Source organism: Oncorhynchus gorbuscha, linkage group LG18, assembly GCF_021184085.1.
Source record: "Oncorhynchus gorbuscha isolate QuinsamMale2020 ecotype Even-year linkage group LG18, OgorEven_v1.0, whole genome shotgun sequence".
Classification (NCBI taxonomy): Eukaryota; Metazoa; Chordata; class Actinopteri; order Salmoniformes; family Salmonidae; genus Oncorhynchus; species Oncorhynchus gorbuscha.
The window spans coordinates 82,490,370-82,516,930 of NC_060190.1; the positions used below are offsets into that span (position 1 = coordinate 82,490,370).

The following is a 26,561-nucleotide window of genomic DNA, read 5'->3' on the forward strand; positions in this document are numbered from 1 at the left end:
AACAGCCTCCACTCTTCTGGGAGTCTTCTGGGAAGGCTTTCCACTAGATGTTGGAACATTGCTGCTATAACAGCCTCCACTCTTCTGGGAAGGCTTTCCACTAGATGTTGGAACATTGCTGCAGGGACTTGCTTCCATTCAGCCACAAGAGCATTAGTGAGATCGGGCACTGATGTTGGGCGATTAGGCCTTGCACGCAGTCGGCGTTCCAATTCATTCCAAAGGTGTTTCATGGAGTTGAGGTGAGTGCTCTGTACAGGCCAGTCAAGTTCTTCCATACCGATCTCGACAAACCATTTCTGTATGGACCTCGCTTTGTGCACGGGGGCATTGTCATGCTGAAACAATGACTGGTGTTGGCTAATAAGAGTTGAAGTATCTGAGAGAGCCATCTGAGTGCTGAGGTGCTTCGGAGCAGCCGGGAGAAGGGAATTATAATTATTATATTCAGCCCAAGGGCACAACGGCAACTTTGGCCGCAAAAGTCATATATTTTTTTAGAGGACACTACGGCCACACAAGGGGGACACCGCTGGGAAATTCGAGGCCTGGTGAGGATTTTATCAAGTGCTCGTCAAATTGTGAATGGGAGCCTGATGAAGTCTGTGCAGCTTGAATAAGAAACGAATCAGAGCCTTTCAAATCCAAATGAAGTGTTATTGGTCACACACATACAATTAGCATATGTGATTGGTCACACACACACACACACACACACACACACACACACACACACACACACACACACACACACACACACACACACACACACACACACACACACACACACACACACACACACACACACACACACACACACACACACACACACACACACACACACACACTTAGCAGATGTGATTGGTCACACGCACGTTTTTAGCAGATGTGATTGCAGGTGTAGTGAAACTCAAGTGTTCCTAGCTCCCACAGTAATATCTAACAATTCACAACAATACACACATCTAAAAGAATGGAATTAAGAAATATGTATGAATATTAGGACGAGCAATGTCAGTCCTGAGAGAGAGAGTGTGTGTGTGCAGTGCATTCAAGAAGTATTAAGACCCCTTGACTGTGTCCATGTTTTTTGTTACAGCCTTATTCTAAAATGGATTAAACGGTTTTTCCCCCTTATCTACAATACCCCATAATGACATCACAATACCCCATAATGACATCACAATACCCCATAATGACATCACAATACCCCATAATGACATCACAATACCCCATAATGACATCACAATACCCCATAATGACATCACAATACCCCATAATGACAAAACAAAAACAGATTTTTAGACATATTTGCAATTGTATTAAAAATAAATGAAATCACATTTACATAAGTATTCAGACTCTTTGCAGACCCAGACCCAAGGGGAGGTTGTGGCCGGGGTAGGGGAGGTTGTGGCCGGGTTAGGGGAGGTTGTGGCCAGGTTAGGGGAGGTTGTGGCCGGGTTAGGGGAGGTTGTGGCCGGGGTAGGGGAGGTTGTGGCCGGGTTAAGGGAGGTTGTGGCCGGGGTAGGGGAGGTTGTGGCCGGGGTAGGGGAGGTTGTGGCCGGGGTAGACCGTAATTGTAAAATCATTTGTTCTTAGCTGACTTGCCTAGTTGAATAAAGGTTAAATACATATATATGTTTTAAGTAGTCGATGAACAACATTCTTACATAGGTATTCCTCTAGTCCAGATGGCAGTGTGCAGTGCAATGGCGATAGCGTCATCTGTGGAGCTATTGGGGCAGTATGCACATTTGAAGTGGGTCTAGGGTGTCAGGTAAGGTGGAGGTGATATGATCCTTAACTAGCCTCTCAAGCACTTCATGATGACAGAAGTGAGTGCTATGGGGCGATTAGTTATTTAGTTCAGTTGCCTTAGCTTTCTTGGGTACAGGAGCAATGGTGGCCATCTTGAAGTAAGTGGGGACAGCAGACTGGGATAGGGAACGATTGAATATGTCCATAAACACACCAGCCAGCTCGTCTGCGCATGCTCTGAGGACGCTGCTAGGGATGCTGTCTCTGCCTGCAGCCCTGCGAGGGTTAACACTCTTAAATGTCTTACTCACTTCGGCCACGGAGAACGAGATCCCACCGTCCTCGGGAGTGGACCGCGTCGGTGGCACTGTGTTATCCTCAAAGCGGGTGAAGAAGGTGTTTAGCTTGTCCAGGAGCAAGACGTGGGTGTCCGCAACGTGGGTGTTTTCTCCTTTGTAATCCGTGTTTGTCTGGAGTTCCTGACACACGTCTCATGTCTGAGCCGTTGAATTGCGACTCCACTTTGTCTCTGTACTGACATTTTTCCTGTTTGATTTTCTTACGGAGGGAATAACACTGTCTGTAATCAATCATATTCTCAGTCACCGTGCCATGGTTAAATGCTTTGGTTCCTGCTTTCAGTTTTGCGTGAATAATGCCATCTATCCACGGTTTTTGGTTTGGTTAGGTTTTAATAGTCACAGTGGGAACAACATCCCCTATACACTTCCTGATGAACTCAGTCACCGTGTCAGTGTTTACGTCAATGTAATTCTCAGAGGCAACCCGGAATATATCACAGTCAACGTGATCAAGACAATCTTAAAGCATGGATTCTGATTGGTCAAACCAGCATTGAATAGATCTTAGCAAGGGTGCTTCCTGTTCGAGTTTCTGCCTATAGGAAGGGAGGAGCAAAATAGAGTCGTGATCTGATTTGCCGAAAGGAGGGCGAGGGAGAGCCTTGTCGAGAAGGTGAGTAGCAGTGATCTGTTTTTCCTAAGTGAGTACGACAGTCAATGTGTTGATAGAACTTCAGTAGCGTTTTCCTCAAATTTGATTTAGTCCTCGGCTACAATAAATGGCCTCGGGCCTCGTGTTTACCAGTTTGCACCACATCCAGTGTAGTGTAGTGCGACTTTAAAAAAATCATAATTTGAGTCCCATCATGCAGTATTAAAAATCAAAACATATAGGCCAACGTTTTGTATCACAACTAAAGTTACATAAATAACTATAAATTAAGCATATTGGAGGCCCAGTTTCTTTGTTAACCCCTCAACACAGAACAGCCGAAAGTGCCTCCTTTTGAAATCGTTTGGAGAAAACTTTCTATGTTATTAAGCTATGTTAAACTGTATTCTTCATACTATCAAATAATAAGAAATGCCACAGAATTCTAAGCATATCTTTTCTGTTAAATGAACGAGTGTAGCCCACAGCCATATGGCATTGCCATGTCAGGGCCTAACATAAGGACAACTCAGAGTATGCTATTCAGTTCTTTTGACTATACTTTAATTATGGGTTTTAGTAAGCACCGTTCCTGGGTCAGGACTTAATGAGGGGTATGGCCAATTACCACCTAAAATATTCTCATGCCTGTTTTCTCTCTCTCTCTCTCTCTCTCTCTCTCTCTCTCTCTCTCTCTCTCTCTCTCTCTCTCTCTCTCTCTCTCTCTCTCTCTCTCTCTCTCTCTCTCTCTCTCTCTCTCTCTCTCTCTCTCTCTCTCTCTCTCTCTCTCTCTCTCTCTCTCTCTCTCTCTCTCTCTCTCTCTCTCTCTCTCTCTCTCTCTCTCTCTCTCTCTCTCTCTCTCTCTCTCTCTCTCTCTCTCTCTCTCTCTCTCTCTCTCTCTCTCTCTCTCTCTCTCTCTCTCTCTCTCTCTCACACACACACACAGAGAGCTAGGCATACTTAAACAACTGTAGAGGTGACTCTGCTAGCTAGCCAACAGCTAGCCAACGCTAGCCAACGTCTTCTGTATAGAACTCAACTACCCGGTCGCACTCACAGGTAGTATCACATTTTCACTTCATTTCATTACAGTACAACGGTTTGATTTGTTTGATCGTAGCTAGCTACTTAGCTAGCTACATAGCCGTCTTTGTATCAAAGATAATTGTGTAGTCTAGAGCGATTTTCTAGGTTCGCTAGCCATCTATTGTCGTTCTTTTAACGCAACGTAACGTAAACAACACTGCTAGCTAGCCTGCTAGCCCCCGAATAGCAACACTGCAGAAACTATTACACTCAACGGAACGACTTGATTAGTGTAGTGTCAACAACGCACCCACTGCCAGCTGGCCTACTTCAGCAGTACTGTATCATTTTAATCATTTTAGTCAATAAGATTCTTGCTACGTAGCTTAACTTTCTGAACATTCGAGACGTGTAGTCCACTTGTCATTCCAATCTCCTTTGCATTAGCGTAGCCTCTTCTGTAGCCTGTCAACTATGTGTCTGTTTATCCCTGTTCTCTCCTCTCTGCACAGACCATACAAACGCTCCTCACCGCGTGGCCGCGGCCACCCTACTCTGGTGGTCCCAGCGCGCACGACCCACGTGGAGTTCCAGGTCTCCGGTAGCCTCTGGAACTGCCAATCTGCGGTCAACAAGGCAGAGTTCATCTCAGCCTATGCCTCCCTCCAGTCCCTCGACTTCTTGGCACTGACGGAAACATGGATCACCACAGACAACACTGCTACTCCTACTGCTCTCTCTTCGTCCGCCCACGTGTTCTCGCACACCCCGAGAGCGTCTGGTCAGCGGGGTGGTGGCACCGGGATCCTCATCTCTCCCAAGTGGTCATTCTCTCTTTCTCCCCTTACCCATCTGTCTATCGCCTCCTTTGAATTCCATGCTGTCACAGTTACTAGCCCTTTCAAGCTTAACATCCTTATCATTTATCGCCCTCCAGGTTCCCTCGGAGAGTTCATCAATGAGCTTGATGCCTTGATAAGCTCCTTTCCTGAGGACGGCTCACCTCTCACAGTTCTGGGCGACTTTAACCTCCCCACGTCTACCTTTGACTCTTTCCTCTCTGCCTCCTTCTTTCCACTCCTCTCCTCTTTTGACCTCACCCTCTCACCTTCCCCCCTACTCACAAGGCAGGCAATACGCTCGACCTCATCTTTACTAGATGCTGTTCTTCCACTAACCTCATTGCAACTCCCCTCCAAGTCTCCGACCACTGCCTTGTATCCTTTTCCCTCTCGCTCTCATCCAACACCTCCCACACTGCCCCTACTCGGATGGTATCGCGCCGTCCCAACCTTCGCTCTCTCTCCCCCGCTACTCTCTCCTCTTCCATCCTATCATCTCTTCCCTCCGCTCAAACCTTCTCCCACCTATCTCCTGATTCTGCCTCCTCAACCCTCCTCTCCTCCCTCTCTGCATCCCTTGACTCTCTATGTCCCCTATCCTCCAGGCCGGCTCGGTCCTCCCCTCCCGCTCCGTGGCTCGATGACTCATTGCGAGCTCACAGAACAGGGCTCCGGGCAGCCGAGCGGAAATGGAGGAAAACTCGCCTCCCTGCGGACCTGGCATCCTTTCACTCCCTCCTCTCTACATTTTCCTCCTCTGTCTCTGCTGCTAAAGCCACTTTCTACCACGCTAAAATTCCAAGCATCTGCCTCTAACCCTAGGAAGCTCTTTGCCACCTTCTCCTCCCTCCTGAATCCTCCGCCCCTCCCCCCCCTCCTCCTCTCTGCAGATGACTTCGTCAACCATTTTGAAAAGAAGGTCGACGACATCCGATCCTCGTTTGCTAAGTCAAACGACACCGCTGGTTCTGCTCACACTGCCCTACCCTGTGCTCTGACCTCTTTCTCCCCTCTCTCTCCAGATGAAATCTCGCGTCTTGTGACGGCCGGCCGCCCAACAACCTGCCTGCTTGACCCTATCCCCTCCTCTCTTCTCCAGACCATTTCCGGAGACCTTCTCCCTTACCTCACCTCGCTTATCAACTCATCCCTGACCGTTGGCTACGTCCCTTCCGTCTTCAAGAGAGCGAGAGTTGCACCCCTTCTGAAAAAACCTACACTCGATCCCTCCGATGTCAACAATTACAGACCAGTATCCCTTCTTTCTTTTCTCTCCAAAACTCTTGAACGTGCCGTCCTTGGCCAGCTCTCCCGCTATCTCTCTCTGAATGACCTTCTTGATCCAAATCAGTCAGGTTTCAAGACTAGTCATTCAACTGAGACTGCTCTCCTCTGTATCACGGAGGTGCTCCGCACTGCTAAAGCTAACTCTCTCTCCTCTGCTCTCATCCTTCTAGATCTATCGGCTGCCTTCGATACTGTGAACCATCAGATCCTCCTCTCCACCCTCTCCGAGTTGGGCATCTCCGGCGCGGCCCACGCTTGGATTGCGTCCTACCTGACAGGTCGCTCCTACCAGGTGGCGTGGCGAGAATCTGTCTCCTCACCACGCGCTCTCACCACTGGTGTCCCCCAGGGCTCTGTTCTTGGCCCTCTCCTATTCTCGCTATACACCAAGTCACTTGGCTCTGTCATAACCTCACATGGTCTCTCTTATCATTGCTATGCAGACGACACACAATTAATCTTCTCCTTTCCCCCTTCTGATGACCAGGTGGCGAATCGCATCTCTGCATGTCTGGCAGACATATCAGTGTGGATGACGGATCACCACCTCAAGCTGAACCTCGGCAAGACGGAGCTGCTCTTCCTCCCGGGGAAGGACTGCCCGTTCCATGATCTCGCCATCACGGTTGACAACTCCATTGTGTCCTCCTCCCAGAGCGCCAAGAACCTTGGCGTGATCCTGGACAACACCCTGTCGTTCTCAACTAACATCAAGGCGGTGGCCCGTTCCTGTAGGTTCATGCTCTACAACATCCGCAGAGTACGACCCTGCCTCACACAGGAAGCGGCGCAGGTCCTAATCCAGGCACTTGTCATCTCCCGTCTGGATTACTGCAACTCGCTGTTGGCTGGGCTCCCTGCCTGTGCCATTAAACCCCTTCAACTCATCCAGAACGCCGCAGCCCGTCTGGTGTTCAACCTTCCCAAGTTCTCTCACGTCACCCCGCTCCTCCGTTCTCTCCACTGGCTTCCAGTTGAAGCTCGCATCCGCTACAAGACCATGGTGCTTGCCTACGGAGCTGTGAGGGGAACGGCACCTCAGTACCTCCAGGCTCTGATCAGGCCCTACACCCAAACAAGGGCACTGCGTTCATCCACCTCTGGCCTGCTCGCCTCCCTACCACTGAGGAAGTACAGCTCCCGCTCAGCCCAGTCAAAACTGTTCGCTGCCCTGGCCCCCCAATGGTGGAACAAACTCCCTCACGACGCCAGGACAGCGGAGTCAATCACCACCTTCCGGAGACACCTGAAACCCCACCTCTTTAAGGAATACCTAGGATAGGTTAAGTAATCCCTCTCACCCCACCCCCCTAAGTTTTAGATGCACTATTGTTAAGTGACTGTCCCACTGGATGTCATAAGGTGAATGCACCAATTTGTAAGTCGCTCTGGATAAGAGCGTCTGCTAAATGACTTAAATGTAAATGTAAATGTAAATGCTAGTATAAGCTTTAAATATTGTAATGAAACATTCAATACAAACATCAAATAAAACAGCTGAGAAGTGAATAAATGTCATCACTCTAAACCTAAACTAAAGCCTTATTCTAAATCTAAACTAAAGCATTACTCTAAACCTAAACTAAAGCCTTATTCTAAACCTAAACTAAAGCATTACTCTAAACCTAAACTAAAGCCTTATTCTAAATCTAAACTAAAGCCTTACTCTAAACCTAAACTAAAGCATTACTCTAAACCTAAACTAAAGCCTTATTCTAAATCTAAACTAAAGCCTTACTCTAAACCTAAACTAAAGCATTACTCTAAACCTAAACTAAAGCCTTATTCTAAATCTAAACTAAAGCCTTACTCTAAACCTAAACTAAAGCCTTATTCTAAATCTAAACTAAAGCATTACTCTAAACCTAAACTAAAGCCTTATTCTAAACCTAAACTAAAGCCTTACTCTAAACCTAAACTAAAGCCTTATTCTAAACCTAAACTAAAGCATTACTCTAAACCTAAACTAAAGCCTTATTCTAAACCTAAACTAAACCCTTATTCTAAACCTAAACTAAAGCCTTATTTTAAACCTAAACTAAAGCCTTATTCTAAACCTAAACTAAAGCCTTATTCTAAACCTAAACTAAAGCCTTATTTTAAACCTAAACTAAAGCCTTATTCTAAACCTAAACTAAAGCCTTATTCTAAACCTAAACTAAAGCCTTATTCTAAACCTAAACTAAAGCCTTATTCTAAACCTAAACTAAAGCCTTATTCTAAACCTAAACTAAAGCCTTATTCTAAACCTAAACTAAAGCCTTATTCTAAACCTAAACTAAAGCCTTATTCTAAACCTAAACTAAAGCCTTATTCTAAACCTAAACTAAAGCCTTATTCTAAACCTAAACTAAAGCCTTATTCTAAACCTAAACTAAAGCCTTATTCTAAACCTAAACTAAAGCATTACTCTAAACCTAAACTAAAGCCTTATTCTAAACCTAAACTAAAGCCTTATTCCTAAACCTAAAACCTAAAGCCTTATTCTAAACCTAAACTAAAGCCTTATTCTAAACCTAAACTAAAGCCTTATTCTAAACCTAAACTAAAGCCTTATTCTAAACCTAAACTAAAGCCTTATTCTAAACCTAAACTAAAGCCTTATTCTAAACCTAAACTAAAGCCTTATTCTAAACCTAAACTAAAGCCTTATTCTAAACCTAAACTAAAGCCTTATTCTAAACCTAAACTAAAGCCTTATTCTAAACCTAAACTAAAGCCTTATTCTAAACCTAAACTAAAGCCTTATTCTAAACCTAAACTAAAGCCTTATTCTAAACCTAAACTAAAGCCTTACTCTAAACCTAAACTAAAGCCTTACTCTAAACCTAAACTAAAGCCTTATTCTAAATCTAAACTAAAGCATTACTCTAAACCTAAACTAAAGCCTTATTCTAAACCTAAACTAAAGCCTTATTCTAAACCTAAACTAAAGCCTTATTCTAAACCTAAACTAAAGCCTTATTCTAAACCTAAACTAAAGCCTTATTCTAAACCTAAACTAAAGCCTTATTCTAAACCTAAACTAAACCCTTTTTCTAAATCTAAACTAAAGCCTTATTCTAAACCTAAACTAAAGCCTTATTCTAAATCTAAACTAAAGCATTACTCTAAACCTAAACTAAAGCCTTATTCTAAACCTAAACTAAAGCCTTATTCTAAACCTAAACTAAAGCCTTATTCTAAACCTAAACTAAAGCATTATTCTAAACCTAAACTAAACCCTTTTTCTATCCCTAGCAAGCAGTTTCTTAACAATAGATCGTTTGTTGGTAGTATGACCATCTGTAGAAAATACACTATATATACATAGTATGTGGACACATCTTCAAATTCGTGGATTTGGCTATTACAGCCACACCTATTGCTGACAGGTGTATAAAATCGAGCACGCAGCCACACAATCTCCATAGACAAACATTAACAGTAGAATGGCCTTAAAGAGCTCATAGATTTTCAACGTACCACCATCATAGGTAGGTCAAATTTAAGTGCTGTTTTTGAAGTGAAAACGTCTAGGAGCAACAACGGCTCAGCCGCGAAGTGGTAGGCCACAAGCTCACAGAACACGAGTGCTGAAGCGCATGGCGCGTAAAAGTTGTCTGTGCTAGTTTGCAACACTCACTACCGAGTTCCCAACTGCCTCTGGATGCAACTTCAGCACAAGAACTGTTCGTCGGGGGCTTCATGAAATGGGTTTCCATGGCCGAGTAGACGCACACGAGTCTAAGGTCACCATGCGCCATGCCAAGCGTCTGCTGGAGTGGTGTAAAGCTCACCGCCATTGGTCTCTGGAGCAGTGGAAACGCAGTCTTTGGAGTGATTAATCATGCTTCACCATCTGACAGTCCAATGGATGGATCTGGGATTGGCAGATGCCATGAGAATGCTACTTGCCCCAATGTGTAGTGTCAACTGTAAAGTTTGGTGGAGGAGGAATAATGGTCTGGGGTTGTTTTTCATGGTTCGGGCTAGACCCCTTAATTCCAGTGAAGGGAAATCTTAACACTACAGCATACAATGACATTCTAGATGATTCTGTGCTTCCAACTTTGTGGCGGAAGTTTAGGGAAGGCCCTTTCCTGTTTCAGCCTGACAATGCCCCCGTGCACAAAGCGAGGTGCATACAGAAATGGTTTGTCAAGATCAGTGTGGAAGAACTTGACTGACCTCAACCCCATCGAAAACCTTTGCGATGAATTGGAAGGCTTACTGCGAGCCGGGGCTCATCACCCAACATCAGTCCCCGACCTTACTAATACTCTTGTGGCCGAATGGAACCAAGTCCCTTCAGCAATGTTCCAACATCTAGTAGAAAGCCTTCCCTGAAGAGTGGAGGCTGTTATCGCAGCAATGTTCCAACATCTAGTGGAAAGCCTTCCCTGAAGAGTGGAGGCTGTTATAGCAGCAATGTTCCAACATCTAGTGGAAAGCCTTCCCTGAAGAGTGGAGGCTGTTATAGCAGCAATGTTCCAACATCTAGTGGAAAGCCTTCCCAGAAGAGTGGAGGCTGTTATAGCAGCAATGTTCCAACATCTAGTGGAAAGCCTTCCCAGAAGAGTGGAGGCTGTTATAGCAGCAAAGGGGGACAAACTCCATATTAATGCCCATGATTTTTGCAAAGGGGGACAAACTCCATATTAATACCCATGATTTTTGCAATGAGATGTTTGACGAGCAGGTTTCCACACACTTTTGGTCATGTAGTGTGTCAGCTCAATGGAAAATATCTTTACATTTCGATCGCTTCAGTGTTAGATTGAATAAATATATTGATTTTGACAAATCTGTTTGGGTTACAGTTTTTTTTTTAAAGATCAGTTTCCACTGTCAATCTTGTTCGTCATCCCAGCAGCCATCTGACAAAGGTCAATCTGCTGGGATGACTAAGGTGATGCTTTGTCCATTCATATTGAACCATTTCCATGCTGCACCAGCCAACACTGCAGCTCGGCTCCCCCTCTCATTCCCTTCTCTCTGTCCATGCTGCACCAGCCAACACTGCAGCTCGGCTCCCCCTCTCATTCCCTTCTCTCTGTCCATGCTGCACCAGCCAACACTGCAGCTCGGCTCCCCCTCTCATTCCCTTCTCTCTGTCCATGCTGCTCCAGCCAACACTGCAGCTCGGCTCCCCCTCTCATTCCCTTCTCTCTGTCCATGCTGCACCAGCCAACACTGCAGCTCGGCTCCCCCTCTCATTCCCTTCTCTCTGTCCATGCTGCACCAGCCAACACTGCAGCTCGGCTCCCCCTCTCATTCCCTTCTCTCTGTCCATGCTGCACCAGCCAACACTGCAGCTCGGCTCCCCCTCTCATTCCCTTCTCTCTGTCCATGCTGCACCAGCCAACACTGCAGCTTGGCTCCCCCTCTCATTCCCTTCTCTCTGTTCATGCTGCACCAGCCAACACTGCAGCTCGGCTCATCTCCCTCTCTCCTTCTCTTCCCTCTATTCTGGGGGGGATGGGTGCACTGCTTTGTGAGAGCAGAGTCCCGGGGGTGGGGCATGGAGCTCCCAAGGAGCAGAGCGCTGGGGTTGGGGGGGTGGAGCTCCCTCTGAGGAGCAGAGCGCTGGGGGTGGGGGGGGTGGAACTAGATTAACATATTTGGAAAAAAATAATCTGGTATGTGTTGTATAATACATCTTAAATCTAAAAAAAGTTCATATGTATAAATGGTTATTGTTGTAGTAACATAATTTATACCATCAAATAATGACCAATAATCTATACAAGGGATGCATAGAAGGAATATTTTAATACAGTGTCATATAAACATGCCTGGCGTTTTGCATCAGTGTTGTTTCTGTGTGGAGGGTCGAGTCTTCAACCCAGTTCTGAACAGCCTAATCCTAGACCCTTAACATTGTTTTGGGGAAACAGACCGACTGCCGAGTTTAGGCCGAGATTCAATTCAAAGCATGTAGTTAGAATAACGCATAGGACTGCTGGCAATGCGCCTTTTTAAAGGAGGCCTCGTTTTAACAAGTTTGATATTTTAAGGTCAATTCTAATAGTGTTGCCAGTAATGCCATCGCCGCTACAAAAAGAAAGCACAGATAACATTCTACAGATTGAATCCCAGCCATCTCCTTTAAACAGCACAGATAACATTCTACAGATTGAATCCCAGCCATCTCCTTTAAACAGCACAGATAACATTCTACAGATTGAATCCCAGCAATCTCCTTTAAACAGCACAGATAACATTCTACAGATTGAATCCCAGCCATCTCCTTTAAACAGCACAGATAACATTCTACAGATTGAATCCCAGCCATCTCCTTTAAACAGCACAGATAACATTCTACAGATTGAATCCCAGCCATCTCCTTTAAACAGCACAGATAACATTCTACAGATTGAATCCCAGCCATCTCCTTTAAACAGCACAGATAACATTCTACAGATTGAATCCCAGCCATCTCCTTTAAACAGCACAGATAACATTCTACAGATTGAATCCCAGCCATCTCCTTTAAACAGCACAGATAGCATTCTGCAGATTGAATCCCAGCCATCTCCTTTAAACAGCACAGATAGCATTCTACAGATTGAATCCCAGCCATCTCCTTTAAACAGCACAGATAGCATTCTACAGATTGAATCCCAGCCATCTCCTTTAAACAGCAGATTGAATCCCAGCCATCTCCTTTAAACAGCACAGATAGCATTCTACAGATTGAATCCCAGCCATCTCCTTTAAACAGCACAGATAGCATTCTACAGATTGAATCCCAGCCATCTCCTTTAAACAGCACAGATAGCATTCTACAGATTGAATCCCAGCCATCTCCTTTAAACAGCACAGATAACATTCTACAGATTGAATCCCAGCCATCTCCTTTAAACAGCACAGATAGCATTCTACAGATTGAATCCCAGCCATCTCCTTTAAACAGCACAGATAACATTCTACAGATTGAATCCCAGCCATCTCCTTTAAACAGCACAGATAGCATTCTACAGATTGAATCCCAGCCATCTCCTTTAAACAGCACAGATAACATTCTACAGATTGAATCCCAGCCATCTCCTTTAAACAGCACAGATAGCATTCTACAGATTGAATCCCAGCCATCTCCTTTAAACAGCACAGATAACATTCTACAGATTGAATCCCAGCCATCTCCTTTAAACAGCACAGATAGCATTCTACAGATTGAATCCCAGCCATCTCCTTTAAACAGCACAGATAACATTCTACAGATTGAATCCCAGCCATCTCCTTTAAACAGCACAGATAGCATTCTACAGATTGAATCCCAGCCATCTCCTTTAAACAGCACAGATAGCATTCTGCAGATTGAATCCCAGCCATCTCCTTTAAACAGCACAGATAGCATTCTACAGATTGAATCCCAGCCATCTCCTTTAAACAGCACAGATAGCATTCTACAGATTGAATCCCAGCCATTGTCTTTGGAAAATATAGGCCTAGGTCATATTTTATTTACACATTCCCAGCATAGTCTGTTCAAATGCAGAAAGTCAATTCACTCCAGCCCTTTCTTAGAGCCCACATAATGTTGTTAGAGTTCTCATAAATCCAGTAGTCGAGGAACTGGTTCTTCTGGTTCTGCTGGTTCTGCTGCTGCTGGTTCTGCCTCTTCCTAGACAGGGAAAGAAAAGGTTAAACCATTAGGCTAGATGATTACTCCTGAGGTTATTTCTGAACAGTATTTCTGTCCACTCAGGGGACCCCTTTTGGCTCAAGAGCACAGAAGGCAGAAGTTTGGATTTAAGAGTAAATCCAATGAGGTTAAAATAAAGCGTGTTTGAGATAAAAACTGAGATATAAAATTGACTTAGGTCAACATTCAATCTGATTTTGGGTTGTTGACAACGCGGCTTTTAAAGGCAATGTTCCCACATTTCACAGACTGCATCCACACTACGTGCCTCAATCAGTAATTACCTTTAAATATAGTGTTGTTGACAGGCGGGATCAGATTGGATCCTGGCCTTACATATTGATCAGTTGTGTTATTGCCATATAACATTGACACTTGTACATTGATCAGTAACATTATTGAGATATAAACCATCATTATTGAGACTTACACATTGTTCATTGATACCAAAGGGTTGGTTGAAGGCCCTGTAACCGCTGTAGAGCGGGTTGGGAATAGACACCAGAGCAGGCTTATCCCCCTCTTCATTCTGTCACCATGGGAGACAAGACATGTCAGTCAATCAAATCTGTTTTTAGAAAAAAAAAACTTTATCTGGGCATACCGTGTCATTTCAACGTGGAAATGTGGGTGACCTTGATTCACCCACTCAGAGACAGGCAAATTCTCAATGTGTGCTTTTACAGGTGCTTCTACACCTGCATTGCTTGCTGTTTGGAGATTTAGACTGGGTTTCTGTACAGCACTTTGAGATATCAGCTGATGTAAGAAGGGCTATATAAATACATTTGATTTATCATTGTGCTTTCATTTATTTTTTAATTCTTTATTTTTTACCCCCTTTTTCTCCCCCATTATGGGGGAGAAAAAGGCAAGTCCCCAACTGGCTCGGGAGGCGAAGGTCAAGTCATGTGTTCTCCGGAACATGACCCGCCAAACCGCACTTCTTAACACCCGCCCACTTACCCCAGAAGCCAGCCGCACCAATGTGTCAGAGGAAACACTGTTCAACTGACGACCGAGGCCCCCGGCCCGCCACAAGGAGTTGCTAGAGCACGATGAGCCAAATACCCCCCCCTATGGGACTCCCGATCACGGCCAGTTGCTATGCTTTAGACCTCTGTACCATTCGGGATGCTACCACTGCTTTCAACCATCTAAAAGCACAACCATATTCCAATGGAAAAAACAATGTCAGATATTTGGTTTAGTTGTCATCTAATATATAATAATAATAATAATAATATATGCCATTTAGCAGACGCTTTTATCCAAAGCGACTTACAGTCATGTGTGCATACATTCTACGTATGGGTGGTCCCGGGGATCGAACCCACTACCCTGGCGTTACAAGCGCCATGCTCTACCAACTGAGCTACAGAAGGACCACATACGTAAATGTGGTCTCATTGCGTTTTCAACCATTTAAAATCACAACAAAGTTCAAATAGGGATATAATATCAGATATTTTGTATTTATACAACAACTAGATTCAATCAGATTGACATCCACTTAGCATTGTTGGAGGCGGAACTACGTTAGCACTGTCAAATCCACGAGCGGCTCGTTGCCTTACCACTGCCATTGGATGCAACGAAACCACGCCCACTATAATCCAGCCAAGGTCAAAGTTCCAACACTCGAATTAGACTGATAGGCACAAATCTAAATGAACATGAAAACATGCATTAGCTTAACATCACTGGTTTTGCATGAGTCTTTATTTCCAACGTGGTAGCCTTTATTTGTAACGTGGTAGCCTTTATTTCTAATGTGGTAGCCTTTATTTCTAATGTGGTAGCCTTTATTTCCAACGTGGTAGCCTTTATTTCTAATGTGGTAGCCTTTATTTCTAACGTGGTAGCCTTTATTTCTAACGTGGTAGCCTTTATTTCTAACGTGGTAGCCTTTATTTCTAATGTGGTAGCCTTTATTTCTAATGTGGTAGCCTTTATTTCTAATGTGGAAGCCTTTATTTCCAACGTGGTAGCATAGCCATTATTATCTGATTGCACAACCAGGGGTGGTAAAACCTTGGATCACACTCTAACTTCGCGACCACTTCCTGCCCCGCCCCCTTTCTTCTTGACCACGACTCCATTTTGTCTGCACAGGCAGAAATAACGAGGTAGCCTTTATTTCTAACATGGTAGCCTTTATTTCCAACGTGGTAGCCTTTATTTCCAATGTGGTAGCCTTTATTTCTAACGTGGTTGCCTTTATTTGTAACGTGGTAGCCTTTATTTCCAACGAGGTAGCCTTTATTTCCAACGTGGTAGTCTTTATTTCTAACGTGGTAGCCTTTATTTCTAATGTGGAAGCCTTTATTTCCAACGTGGTAGCCTAGCCTTTATTTCCAACGTGGTAGCATAGCCATTATTTCTAACGAGGTAGCCTTTATTTCTAACATGGTAGCCTTTATTTCCAACGTGGTAGCCTTTATTTCCAACGTGGTAGCCTTTATTTCTAACGTGGTTGCCTTTATTTGTAACGTGGTAGCCTTTATTTCCAACGAGGTAGCCTTTATTTCCAACGTGGTAGTCTTTATTTCTAACGTGGTAGCCTAGCCGTTATTTCTAACGTGGTAGCCTTTATTTCTAACATGGTAGCTGTTATTTCTAACGTGGTAGCCTTTATTTCTAACATGGTAGCCTTTATTTCCAACGTGGTGACCTTTATTTCTAACGTGGTAGCCTTTGTTTCTAATGTGGTAGCTGTTATTTCTAACGTGGTAGCCTTTATTTCTAACGTGGTAGCCTTTATTTCTAACGTGGTAGCCTTTATTTCTAATGTGGTAGCCTTTATTTCTAATGTGGTAGCCTTTATTTCTAATGTGGTAGCCTTTATTTCTAATGTGGTAGCCTTTATTTCTAACGTGGTAGCCTTTATTTCTAACGTGGTAGCCTTTATTTCTAACGTGGTAGCCTTTATTTCTAACGTGGTAGCCTTTATTTCTAATGTGGTAGCCTTTCTAATGGCTCAGGGACAAGGAAAGGGAATGGTTGGGGACGAGCAGCCGCCAGCCGATATGTCGGCTCATATCGCAGTTAAACCTCCAACACCGCCAAAACATCTGCTATGCGGATGCTAGTTACCGCTCGATCTGATTCAATCCATGCCTCAATCTATTATCACTGTGCTCCATCTAATAGCAGAACCACATGACCCGGATTGGAGTTGAGATTCCATTAAAAGTGATCAGCGCTGTTCCAGATTCTGCACAGATTTATTACAGCAATAGTGAAGCTCTCCACAGACCTGCAAACCTTTACACGCCATCTTGAACATGCACGCTTTCTACTGACTCGCCTAGTTAAATAAAGGGTTCAATTATGTTAAAAAATATATTTTTAAAAAATATATAATTACATAAGACATTTATAGTTACAGTAACCACAAAATGGCCATGAATATTAATTTTAAGTTGGAATAAATAAATAGTGTTACATTAGTTTGTAAGAGAGTCTAATGTTAGAATATTTTACTGTATTACAAAATCAATATTGATTTGCGTTTGGTTGTCAACGCAACCAAATATCAACTATTTAAAGGAGATGCATCTAACGCTTGGACAGTTTCATCTGAGCCACTGGCTGAATCCTATTGGACGTGAATCCAACATAATTTCTTAACTTCCACAAGTTAACAGGCTATTTACTGTATTTCAAAAGTGATATTGAATTGTGTTTAGTTGTCAACACATCCAAATATCAAAAAAATATATTGGTGTGTATTGTTATTGGAATAGTTTTTAATAACCTGCCCAGGGACTGCGGTTGAAAATTAGCCAGCTGGCTAAACCGGCACTTTTACTGAAACGTTAATGTGCACTGTCCCTGTAAAAACAAACTCACGCAACCAAACACAATCCAAAATCCAAATGAATAATTGATATGTTGGATTCACGTCTCCAACTTAACCAAAAATTCAACTTGACGAATAGGACTGTTATATGGGCCTAAATAGTGTCACAACAGTTGATCACTTCCCTAATGTTATATGGGCCTAAATAGTGTCACAACAGTTGATGACTTCCCTAATGTTATATGGGCCTAAATAGTGCCATAACAGTTGACTTCCCTAATGTTATATGGGCCTAAATAGTGTCATAACAGTTGACTTCCCTAATGTTATATGGGCCTAAATAGTGTCATAACATTTGATGACTTCCCTAATGTTATATGGGCCTAAATAGTGTCATAACAGTTGACTTCCCTAATGTTATATGGGCCTAAATAGTGTCACAACAGTTGATGACTTCCAGTTTGTGTCCAGTGGGTTTTTACATCAGCATTTGTCACAAAGTGCTCTACAGTAACCTGGCCTCGATCCCAAAGAGCAAGCAGAAGTGAGAGCACAGTGGCCAGGAAGAAATCTAGAGAAACCCGGCTCAGAGGAGTCCCCAGTCACACTTAAAGGCACAGTACAGTTAAAAATGTGATTCCCCTGTGTTTCGTATACACACCAGACTGTTTATTAGGTACACCCATCTAGTTTTGGGTTGGACCCTCATTTGCCTCCAGAACAGCCTGAATTATTTGGGGTATTCTACAAGGTGTCATAAGCGTTCCAAAGGGATGCTGGTCCATGCTGACGCAATGGCATTTTGCAGTTGCTGCAGATTGGTCGGCGGTATATTCATGCTGTGACCAGCCCTTTCCATCTCATCCCAAAGATGCTCTGTAAGGTTGAGGTTTGTGGACTGCGCAGACCGCTCAAGTAAACTGAACTCGCTGTCATGTTACAGGCAATGTTTTTCCACTCCTCATTTGTCCAGTGTTGGTGATCGTGTGCCCACTGGAGCTGGTTCTTCTTGTCTTTATCTGATAGGAACCCAGTGTGGTCGTCTGCTGCAGTAGCCCATCCATGACAAGGACCGATGAGCTGTGTGTTCTGAGAGGCTGTTCTGCTCACCACTGTTGCACTGTTCCATTATTTGTCTGTTTGTGGCCCTTCTGTTAGCTTGCATGATTCTTGGCATTCTTCGTAGACCCCTCTCAACGAGCTGTTTTCACCCAACAGGACTGCCGCTGACTGGATGTTTGGTTTGTCTCACCATTCTCTGTAAACCTGTCCTACGTGAAAAACCCAGGAGGCTGGCTGTTCGGAGATACTGGATCCGACGCGCCTGGCACCGACAATCATACCACTCTCAAATTCACTTAGAATGGACTAAACGAGTGACCTAACATTCAACCGAACAGTAACTGAATGTCTTGATGCCTGTCTGCCTGCTTTATATAACAAGCCACGGCCACGAGACTCACTGTCTGTAGGAGCAATACATTTTCGTGAATGGGCTGGTGTACCTAATAAACAACGGTGAGGTTGGAAAAATACTTCGAAATTGTGAAAATGATGATAATGCCTGTTTAATTGTAAGCTATTTGAAAACGGAAATGTCAGCCTGTTTTGGTGGGATGGAATTTTGGCCTTCCATGGTGACATCATTTACTGTATATATGAGTTAATAGACCAATTAGAAAGAGTTACAAACATCTCTGCCAATGACAGCTAGTTTTCAGTTTCCCCCTCCATACCTCCTTGCTACTCCTTGTCAGGGCAACAAAAATGGTTTAGCTTGACAAAGAGTGTTGGCATAGACAGACTGGATTTCTGGCTATTGTTATTCGGTGAATGTCAAATGTGTAAAATGTGTTTGTTAAAAACCCCATGAGCTTTTTTTTTTGCAACAGCAGCAGCTGACCCTTTCCTGACCCTTTCCTGGTGTCCACAAAAAAAACAACACAAAACGTGACACGCTGGTGGACAAGTCGCACAAATGTAAAATACAATACAACTAAAACACAATGCGGAGAATACAGTGAAAGTCCTCTGAGTGACTGGTCAAAACGTAAACCAACTTCAGCCCATTATTTTACATTTATACGTTTTCAACCGCTGAAAAAAGTTAGTTCGTTTTTTTTCAAATTGAGGAAAACTAAATGAATAAAGTATTATGTGGACTAATGGAGAATGCAAACTTGAAAGCTGTGCTATTGAATAACAGTAGTAGTACTGGTCTATAGTGGTGTTGATCAGAGCCCTGTGGGCCCAAAGGGCCTGGTCTATAGTGGTGTTGATCAGAGCCCTGTGGGCCCAATGGGCCTGGTCTATAGTAGTGTTGATCAGAGCCCTGTGGGCCCAAAGGGCCTGGTCTATAGTGGTGTTGATCAGAGCCCTGTGGGCCCAATGGGCCTGGTCTATAGTAGTGTTGATCAGAGCCCTGTGGGCCCAATGGGCCTGGTCTATAGTAGAGTTGATCAGAGCCCTGTGGGCCCAATGGGCCTGGTCTATAGTAGTGTTGATCAGAGCCCTGTGGGCCCAATGGGCCTGGTCTATAGTAGTGTTGATCAGAGCCCTGTGGGCCTGGTCTATAGTAGTGTTGATCAGAGCCCTGTGGGGCTGGTCTATAGTAGTGTTGATCAGAGCCCTGTGGGGCTGGTCTATAGTAGAGTTGATCAGAGCCCTGTGGGCCTGGTCTATAGTAGTGTTGATCAGAGCCCTGTGGGCCCAATGGGCCTGGTCTATAGTAGTGTTGATCAGAGCCCTGTGGGCCCAATGGGCCTGGTCTATAGTAGTGTTGATCAGAGCCCTGTGGGCCCAATGGGCCTGGTCTATAGTAGTGTTGATCAGAGCCCTGTGGGCCTGGTCTATAGTAGTGTTGATCAGAGCCCTGTGGGCCCAATGGGCCTGGTCTATAGTAGAGTTGATCAGAGCCCTGTGGGCCTGGTCTATAGTAGTGTTGATCAGAGCCCTGTGGGCCTGGTCTATAGTAGTGTTGATCAGAGCCCTGTGGGCCTGGTCTATAGTAGTGTTGATCAGAGCCCTGTGGGCCTGGTCTATAGTAGTGTTGATCAGAGCCCTGTGGGCCTGGTCTATAGTAGAGTTGATCAGAGCCCTGTGGGCCTGGTCTATAGTAGTGTTGATCAGAGCCCTGTGGGCCTGGTCTATAGTAGTGTTGATCAGAGCCCTGTGGGCCTGGTCTATAGTAGTGTTGATCAGAGCCCTGTGGGCCCAATGGGCCTGGTCTATAGTAGTGTTGATCAGAGCCCTGTGGGCCCAATGGGCCTGGTCTATAGTAGTGTTGATCAGAGCCCTGTGGGCCTGGTCTATAGTAGTGTTGATCAGAGCCATGTGGGCCTGGTCTATAGTAGTGTTGATCAGAGCCCTGTGGGCCTGGTCTATAGTAGTGTTGATCAGAGCCCTGTGGGCCTGGTCTATAGTAGTGTTGATCAGAGCCCTGTGGGCCTGGTCTATAGTAGTGTTGATCAGAGCCCTGTGGGCCTGGTCTATAGTAGTGTTGATCAGAGCCCTGTGGGCCTGGTCTATAGTAGTGTTGATCAGAGCCCTGTGGGCCCAATGGGCCTGGTCTATAGTAGTGTTGATCAGAGCCCTGTGGGCCCAATGGGCCTGGTCTATAGTAGTGTTGATCAGAGCCCTGTGGGCCCAATGGGCCTGGTCTATAGTAGTGTTGATCAGAGCCCTGTAGGCCCAATGGGCCTGGTCTATAGTAGTGTTGATCAGAGCCCTGTGGGCCCAATGGGCCTGGTCTATAGTAGTGTTGATCAGAGCCCTGTGGGCCCAATGGGCCTGGTCTATAGTAGTGTTGATCAGAGCCCTGTGAGCCCAATGGGCCTGGTCTATAGTAGTGTTGATCAGAGCCCTGTGGGCCCAATGGGCCTGGTCTATAGTAGTGTTGATCAGAGCCCTGTGGGCCCAATGGGCCTGGTCTATAGTAGTGTTGATCAGAGCCCTGTGGGCCCAATGGGCCTGGTCTATAGTAGTGTTGATCAGAGCCCTGTGGGCCCAATGGGCCTGGTCTATAGTAGAGTTGAGCAGAGCCCTGTGGGCCCAATGGGCCTGGTCTATAGTAGTGTTGATCAGAGCCCTGTGGGCCCAATGGGCCTGGTCTATAGTAGTGTTGATCAGAGCCCTGTGGGCCCAATGGGCCTGGTCTATAGTAGTGTTGATCAGAGCCCTGTGGGCCCAATGGGCCTGGTCTATAGTAGTGTTGATCAGAGCCCTGTGGGCCTGGTCTATAGTAGTGTTGATCAAAGCCCTGTGGGCCCAATGGGCCTGGTCTATAGTAGTGTTGATCAGAGCCCTGTGGGCCCAATGGGGCTGGTCTATAGTAGTGTTGATCAGAGCCCTGTGGGCCCAATGGGCCTGGTCTATAGTAGAGTTGATCAGAGCCCTGTGGGCCTGGTCTATAGTAGTGTTGATCAGAGCCCTGTGGGCCTGGTCTATAGTAGTGTTGATCAGAGCCCTGTGGGCCCAATGGGCCTGGTCTATAGTAGTGTTGATCAGAGCCCTGTGGGCCCAATGGGCCTGGTCTATAGTAGTGTTGATCAGAGCCCTGTGGGCCTGGTCTATAGTAGTGTTGATCAAAGCCCTGTGGGCCCAATGGGCCTGGTCTATAGTAGTGTTGATCAGAGCCCTGTGGGCCCAATGGGCCTGGTCTATAGTAGTGTTGATCAGAGCCCTGTGGGCCCAATGGGCCTGGTCTATAGTAGTGTTGATCAGAGCCCTGTGGGCCCAATGGGCCTGGTCTATAGTAGTGTTGATCAGAGCCCTGTGGGCCCAATGGGCCTGGTCTATAGTAGTGTTGATCAGAGCCCTGTGGGCCTGGTCTATAGTAGAGTTGATCAGAGCCCTGTGGGCCCAATGGGCCTGGTCTATAGTAGTGTTGATCAGAGCCCTGTGGGCCCAATGGGCCTGGTCTATAGTAGTGTTGATCAGAGCCCTGTGGGCCCAATGGGGCTGGTCTATAGTAGAGTTGATCAGAGCCCTGTGGGCCCAATGGGCCTGGTCTATAGTAGAGTTGATCAGAGCCCTGTGGGCCCAATGGGCCTGGTCTATAGTAGAGTTGATCAGAGCCCTGTGGGCCCAATGGGCCTGGTCTATAGTAGAGTTGATCAGAGCCCTGTGGGCCCAATGGGCCTGGTCTATAGTAGAGTTGATCAGAGCCCTGTGGGCCCAATGGGCCTGGTCTATAGTAGAGTTGATCAGAGCCCTGTGGGCCCAATGGGCCTGGTCTATAGTAGTGTTGATCAGAGCCCTGTGGGCCTGGTCTATAGTAGAGTTGATCAGAGCCCTGTGGGCCCAATGGGCCTTGTCTATAGTAGTGTTGATCAGAGCCCTGTGGGCCCAATGGGCCTGGTCTATAGTAGAGTTGATCAGAGCCCTGTGGGCCCAATGGGCCTGGTCTATAGTAGAGTTGATCAGAGCCCTGTGGGCCCAATGGGCCTGGTCTATAGTAGAGTTGATCAGAGCCCTGTGGGCCCAATGGGCCTGGTCTATAGTAGTGTTGATCAGAGCCCTGTGGGCCCAATGGGGCTGGTGTATAGTAGAGTTGATCAGAGCCCTGTGGGCCTGGTCTATAGTAGTGTTGATCAGAGCCCTGTGGGCCCAATGGGCCTGGTCTATAGTAGTGTTGATCAGAGCCCTGTGGGCCCAATGGGCCTGGTCTATAGTAGTGTTGATCAGAGCCCTGTGGGCCTGGTCTATAGTAGTGTTGATCAAAGCCCTGTGGGCCCAATGGGGCTGGTCTATAGTAGAGTTGATCAGAGCCCTGTGGGCCCAATGGGCCTGGTCTATAGTAGAGTTGATCAGAGCCCTGTGGGCCCAATGGGCCTGGTCTATAGTAGAGTTGATCAGAGCCCTGTGGGCCCAATGGGCCTGGTCTATAGTAGAGTTGATCAGAGCCCTGTGGGCCCAATGGGCCTGGTCTATAGTAGAGTTGATCAGAGCCCTGTGGGCCCAATGGCCTGGTCTATAGTAGAGTTGATCAGAGCCCTGTGGGCCCAATGGGCCTGGTCTATAGTAGTGTTGATCAGAGCCCTGTGGGCCTGGTCTATAGTAGAGTTGATCAGAGCCCTGTGGGCCCAATGGGCCTTGTCTATAGTAGTGTTGATCAGAGCCCTGTGGGCCCAATGGGCCTGGTCTATAGTAGAGTTGATCAGAGCCCTGTGGGCCCAATGGGCCTGGTCTATAGTAGAGTTGATCAGAGCCCTGTGGGCCCAATGGGCCTGGTCTATAGTAGAGTTGATCAGAGCCCTGTGGGCCCAATGGGCCTGGTCTATAGTAGTGTTGATCAGAGCCCTGTGAGCCCAATGGGCCTGGTCTATAGTAGTGTTGATCAGAGCCCTGTGGGCCCAATGGGCCTGGTCTATAGTAGTGTTGATCAGAGCCCTGTGGGCCCAATGGGCCTGGTCTATAGTAGTGTTGATCAGAGCCCTGTGGGCCCAATGGGCCTGGTCTATAGTAGTGTTGATCAGAGCCCTGTGGGCCCAATGGGCCTGGTCTATAGTAGAGTTGAGCAGAGCCCTGTGGGCCCAATGGGCCTGGTCTATAGTAGTGTTGATCAGAGCCCTGTGGGCCCAATGGGCCTGGTCTATAGTAGTGTTGATCAGAGCCCTGTGGGCCCAATGGGCCTGGTCTATAGTAGTGTTGATCAGAGCCCTGTGGGCCCAATGGGCCTGGTCTATAGTAGTGTTGATCAGAGCCCTGTGGGCCTGGTCTATAGTAGTGTTGATCAAAGCCCTGTGGGCCCAATGGGCCTGGTCTATAGTAGTGTTGATCAGAGCCCTGTGGGCCCAATGGGGCTGGTCTATAGTAGTGTTGATCAGAGCCCTGTGGGCCCAATGGGCCTGGTCTATAGTAGAGTTGATCAGAGCCCTGTGGGCCCAATGGGCCTGGTCTATAGTAGTGTTGATCAGAGCCCTGTGGGCCCAATGGGCCTGGTCTATAGTAGAGTTGATCAGAGCCCTGTGGGCCCAATGGGGCTGGTCTATAGTAGTGTTGATCAGAGCCCTGTGGGCCCAATGGGGCTGGTCTATAGTAGTGTTGATCAGAGCCCTGTGGGCCCAATGGGCCTGGTCTATAGTAGTGTTGATCAGAGCCCTGTGGGCCCAATGGGGCTGGTCTATAGTAGTGTTGATCAGAGCCCTGTGGGCCCAATGGGCCTGGTCTATAGTAGAGTTGATCAGAGCCCTGTGGGCCCAATGGGCCTGGTCTATAGTAGTGTTGATCAGAGCCCTGTGGGCCCAATGGGCCTGGTCTATAGTAGAGTTGATCAGAGCCCTGTGGGCCCAATGGGCCTGGTCTATAGTAGTGTTGATCAGAGCCCTGTGGGCCCAATGGGGCTGGTCTATAGTAGAGTTGATCAGAGCCCTGTGGGCCCAATGGGCCTGGTCTATAGTAGTGTTGATCAAAGCCCTGTGGGCCCAATGGGGCTGGTCTATAGTAGTGTTGATCAGAGCCCTGTGGGCCCAATGGGGCTGGTCTATAGTAGAGTTGATCAGAGCCCTGTGGGCCCAATGGGCCTGGTCTATAGTAGTGTTGATCAGAGCCCTGTGGGCCCAATGGGCCTGGTCTATAGTAGTGTTGATCAAAGCCCTGTGGGCCCAATGGGGCTGGTCTATAGTAGTGTTGATCAGAGCCCTGTGGGCCCAATGGGCCTGGTCTATAGTAGTGTTGATCAAAGCCCTGTGGGCCCAATGGGGCTGGTCTATAGTAGTGTTGATCAGAGCCCTGTGGGCCCAATGGGCCTGGTCTATAGTAGTATTGATCAAAGCCCTGTGGGCCCAATGGGCCTGGTCTATAGTAGAGTTGATAAGAGCCCTGTGGGCCCAATGGCCTGGTCTATAGTAGAGTTGATCAGAGCCCTGTGGGCCCAATGGGCCTGGTCTATAGTGGTGTTGGAAGGACTTGTTACCTTGAAGTAGTGGAAGCGGAAGGCGTCATTCTTGTGTTTGAAGACGTAATAGGTGAGGCCAGCGATGACGCAGACTATCAGACAGGTGACCAGGATGGAGGTGGCCACAGTCCCGCCCCCATGGGCGTGGCCTGATGACTGGGCATGGTGCACCTGGAATGATAATCATAGAAATAGAATTACAAGAAGGGACAAAGCCACTCTATTCTCCCATAATGCAGTGTGCTACTGTTGACCAGAGACTCCTTGTGTGGCTCTGAAATAGGGTGGAATTTGCAATGAATTAGTATTGTTATAATGGTCTGAAGTTTTCCCTAGTTACAGATCTAGGATCACCTTCCCCAACCTTAACCATTAGTGGGGGAAAATGTCAAACTGATCCAAGATCAGCATCTAGGGTACAACTTCACTCAACTGCTTAAACTAACTCACTGGTAGTGGCGGGGCTCTGAGTGGGCCCTCTATGACATGGATAATTCCATTGTAGGCTGGGATGTCCCAGGTCAACACTAGCCTCCGGTTCACTAGCTTGAACGTCTGGGGCTCCTGTGGAGAAACAACCGGCACAAACACAAAATCAAGAATCACTTCATCCAAAACAAAACATCCATGAAATTAATTGTTGCTTTAAGAAATGTATGATATTATACACTTAATTGTTTTGTTTATTATTACTATTTTATTTTATTTTTAATTTGCAAGTTATTAGTAACATGTTAAGGAGTAAAGACTTGTTTAGACCGGTCCACAATTGCACAACCAGCTCCTGGACATTTGTAACAGACCGGTCCACTCACCTGGTTCTGCTGTGTGATGTTGCTGGGGGAAATGACCACTGAGAGGTTATATCCCAGTCTGGAAGGGATGACTCCATCGTGTTTCAGGTCCTCATAGAACGTAATGCTGTTGTTAGTGGAGATATGGTACTCCACATCCCGGTCTGATAACGTCTACATACAGTCAAGAAAACTATACATCAAATGACTAAGACAAAATTATACATCATCATATAAACATTTAGAAAAAGGGATAGTTCAGCTAAATTACAAAATGACATATTGGTTTCTTTACCCAATGAGAACAAATCCCATTCAAGTCATGGGACCGATATAATGTCCAAATCATCAATATATCAGTGATTTTGAAGCTCACAAGTCACATAGGTGATTTGGACATGATGTGCAAAAAATGACTTGAATGGGATTTGTGCCACAAATGCTAAAACGTTAGCATTTGAAAACCGTGCCAGGGAACCTCAACCAAAGCATGGATTACTGTCATAGTTTGTACACAGACTTCTCACTGGGTAAAGAAACCAATATGGCATTTTGTAATTTAGGT

The 26,561-nt window shown here is 46.0% G+C and overlaps 2 protein-coding genes across 8 annotated transcripts in view; both read right to left on the bottom strand.

The window, feature by feature from the left end:
• Nucleotides 1-11,605: 11,605 nt before the first annotated feature.
• Nucleotides 11,606-13,402, bottom strand: LOC124003521. Of its 5 annotated transcripts, XM_046311840.1 has the most exons (3): nt 13,284-13,312; nt 12,516-13,235; nt 11,606-12,483 (listed from the first exon to the last, which is right to left on the bottom strand). In XM_046311840.1, the coding sequence occupies exons 2-3, from the start codon at nt 13,210-13,212 to the stop codon at nt 11,831-11,833; spliced, it is 1,350 nt and encodes a 449-aa protein (XP_046167796.1). In that variant the 5' UTR covers nt 13,213-13,235; nt 13,284-13,312; the 3' UTR covers nt 11,606-11,830. The 5 variants fall into 5 exon arrangements, with proteins under 5 accessions (XP_046167796.1, XP_046167798.1, XP_046167795.1 ...); XM_046311842.1 differs by having other exon boundaries at nt 11,606-12,339; nt 12,564-13,402; XM_046311839.1 differs by having other exon boundaries at nt 12,564-13,402.
• Nucleotides 13,340-26,561, bottom strand: part of LOC124003520 (stabilin-1-like) — a 73,823-nt gene continuing 60,601 nt past the window's right edge. For all 3 annotated transcript variants that reach the window (XM_046311836.1, XM_046311837.1, XM_046311835.1), the window contains 5 exons: nt 26,018-26,170; nt 25,653-25,766; nt 25,221-25,373; nt 13,931-14,029; nt 13,340-13,479 (listed from right to left, as the gene is read on the bottom strand). In XM_046311836.1, coding sequence (XP_046167792.1) covers nt 13,408-13,479; nt 13,931-14,029; nt 25,221-25,373; nt 25,653-25,766; nt 26,018-26,170 — 591 coding nt within the window. In that variant the 3' untranslated portion in view covers nt 13,340-13,407. The remainder of the gene's footprint in view (nt 13,480-13,930; nt 14,030-25,220; nt 25,374-25,652; nt 25,767-26,017; nt 26,171-26,561) is intronic.

What these genes read in the sequence shown, in the direction of transcription:
- LOC124003521 (XM_046311838.1), bottom strand. Translation starts at nt 13,260, where the DNA reads ATGCTATCTGTGCTGTTTAAAGGAGATGGCTGGGATTCAATCTGTAGA. An exon ending in ATCTGTGCTGTTTAAAGGAG is followed by an intron (nt 12,484 to 12,515) that starts ATGGCTGGGATT and finishes TGTTTAAAGGAG; the next exon opens with ATGGCTGGGATTCAATCTGT.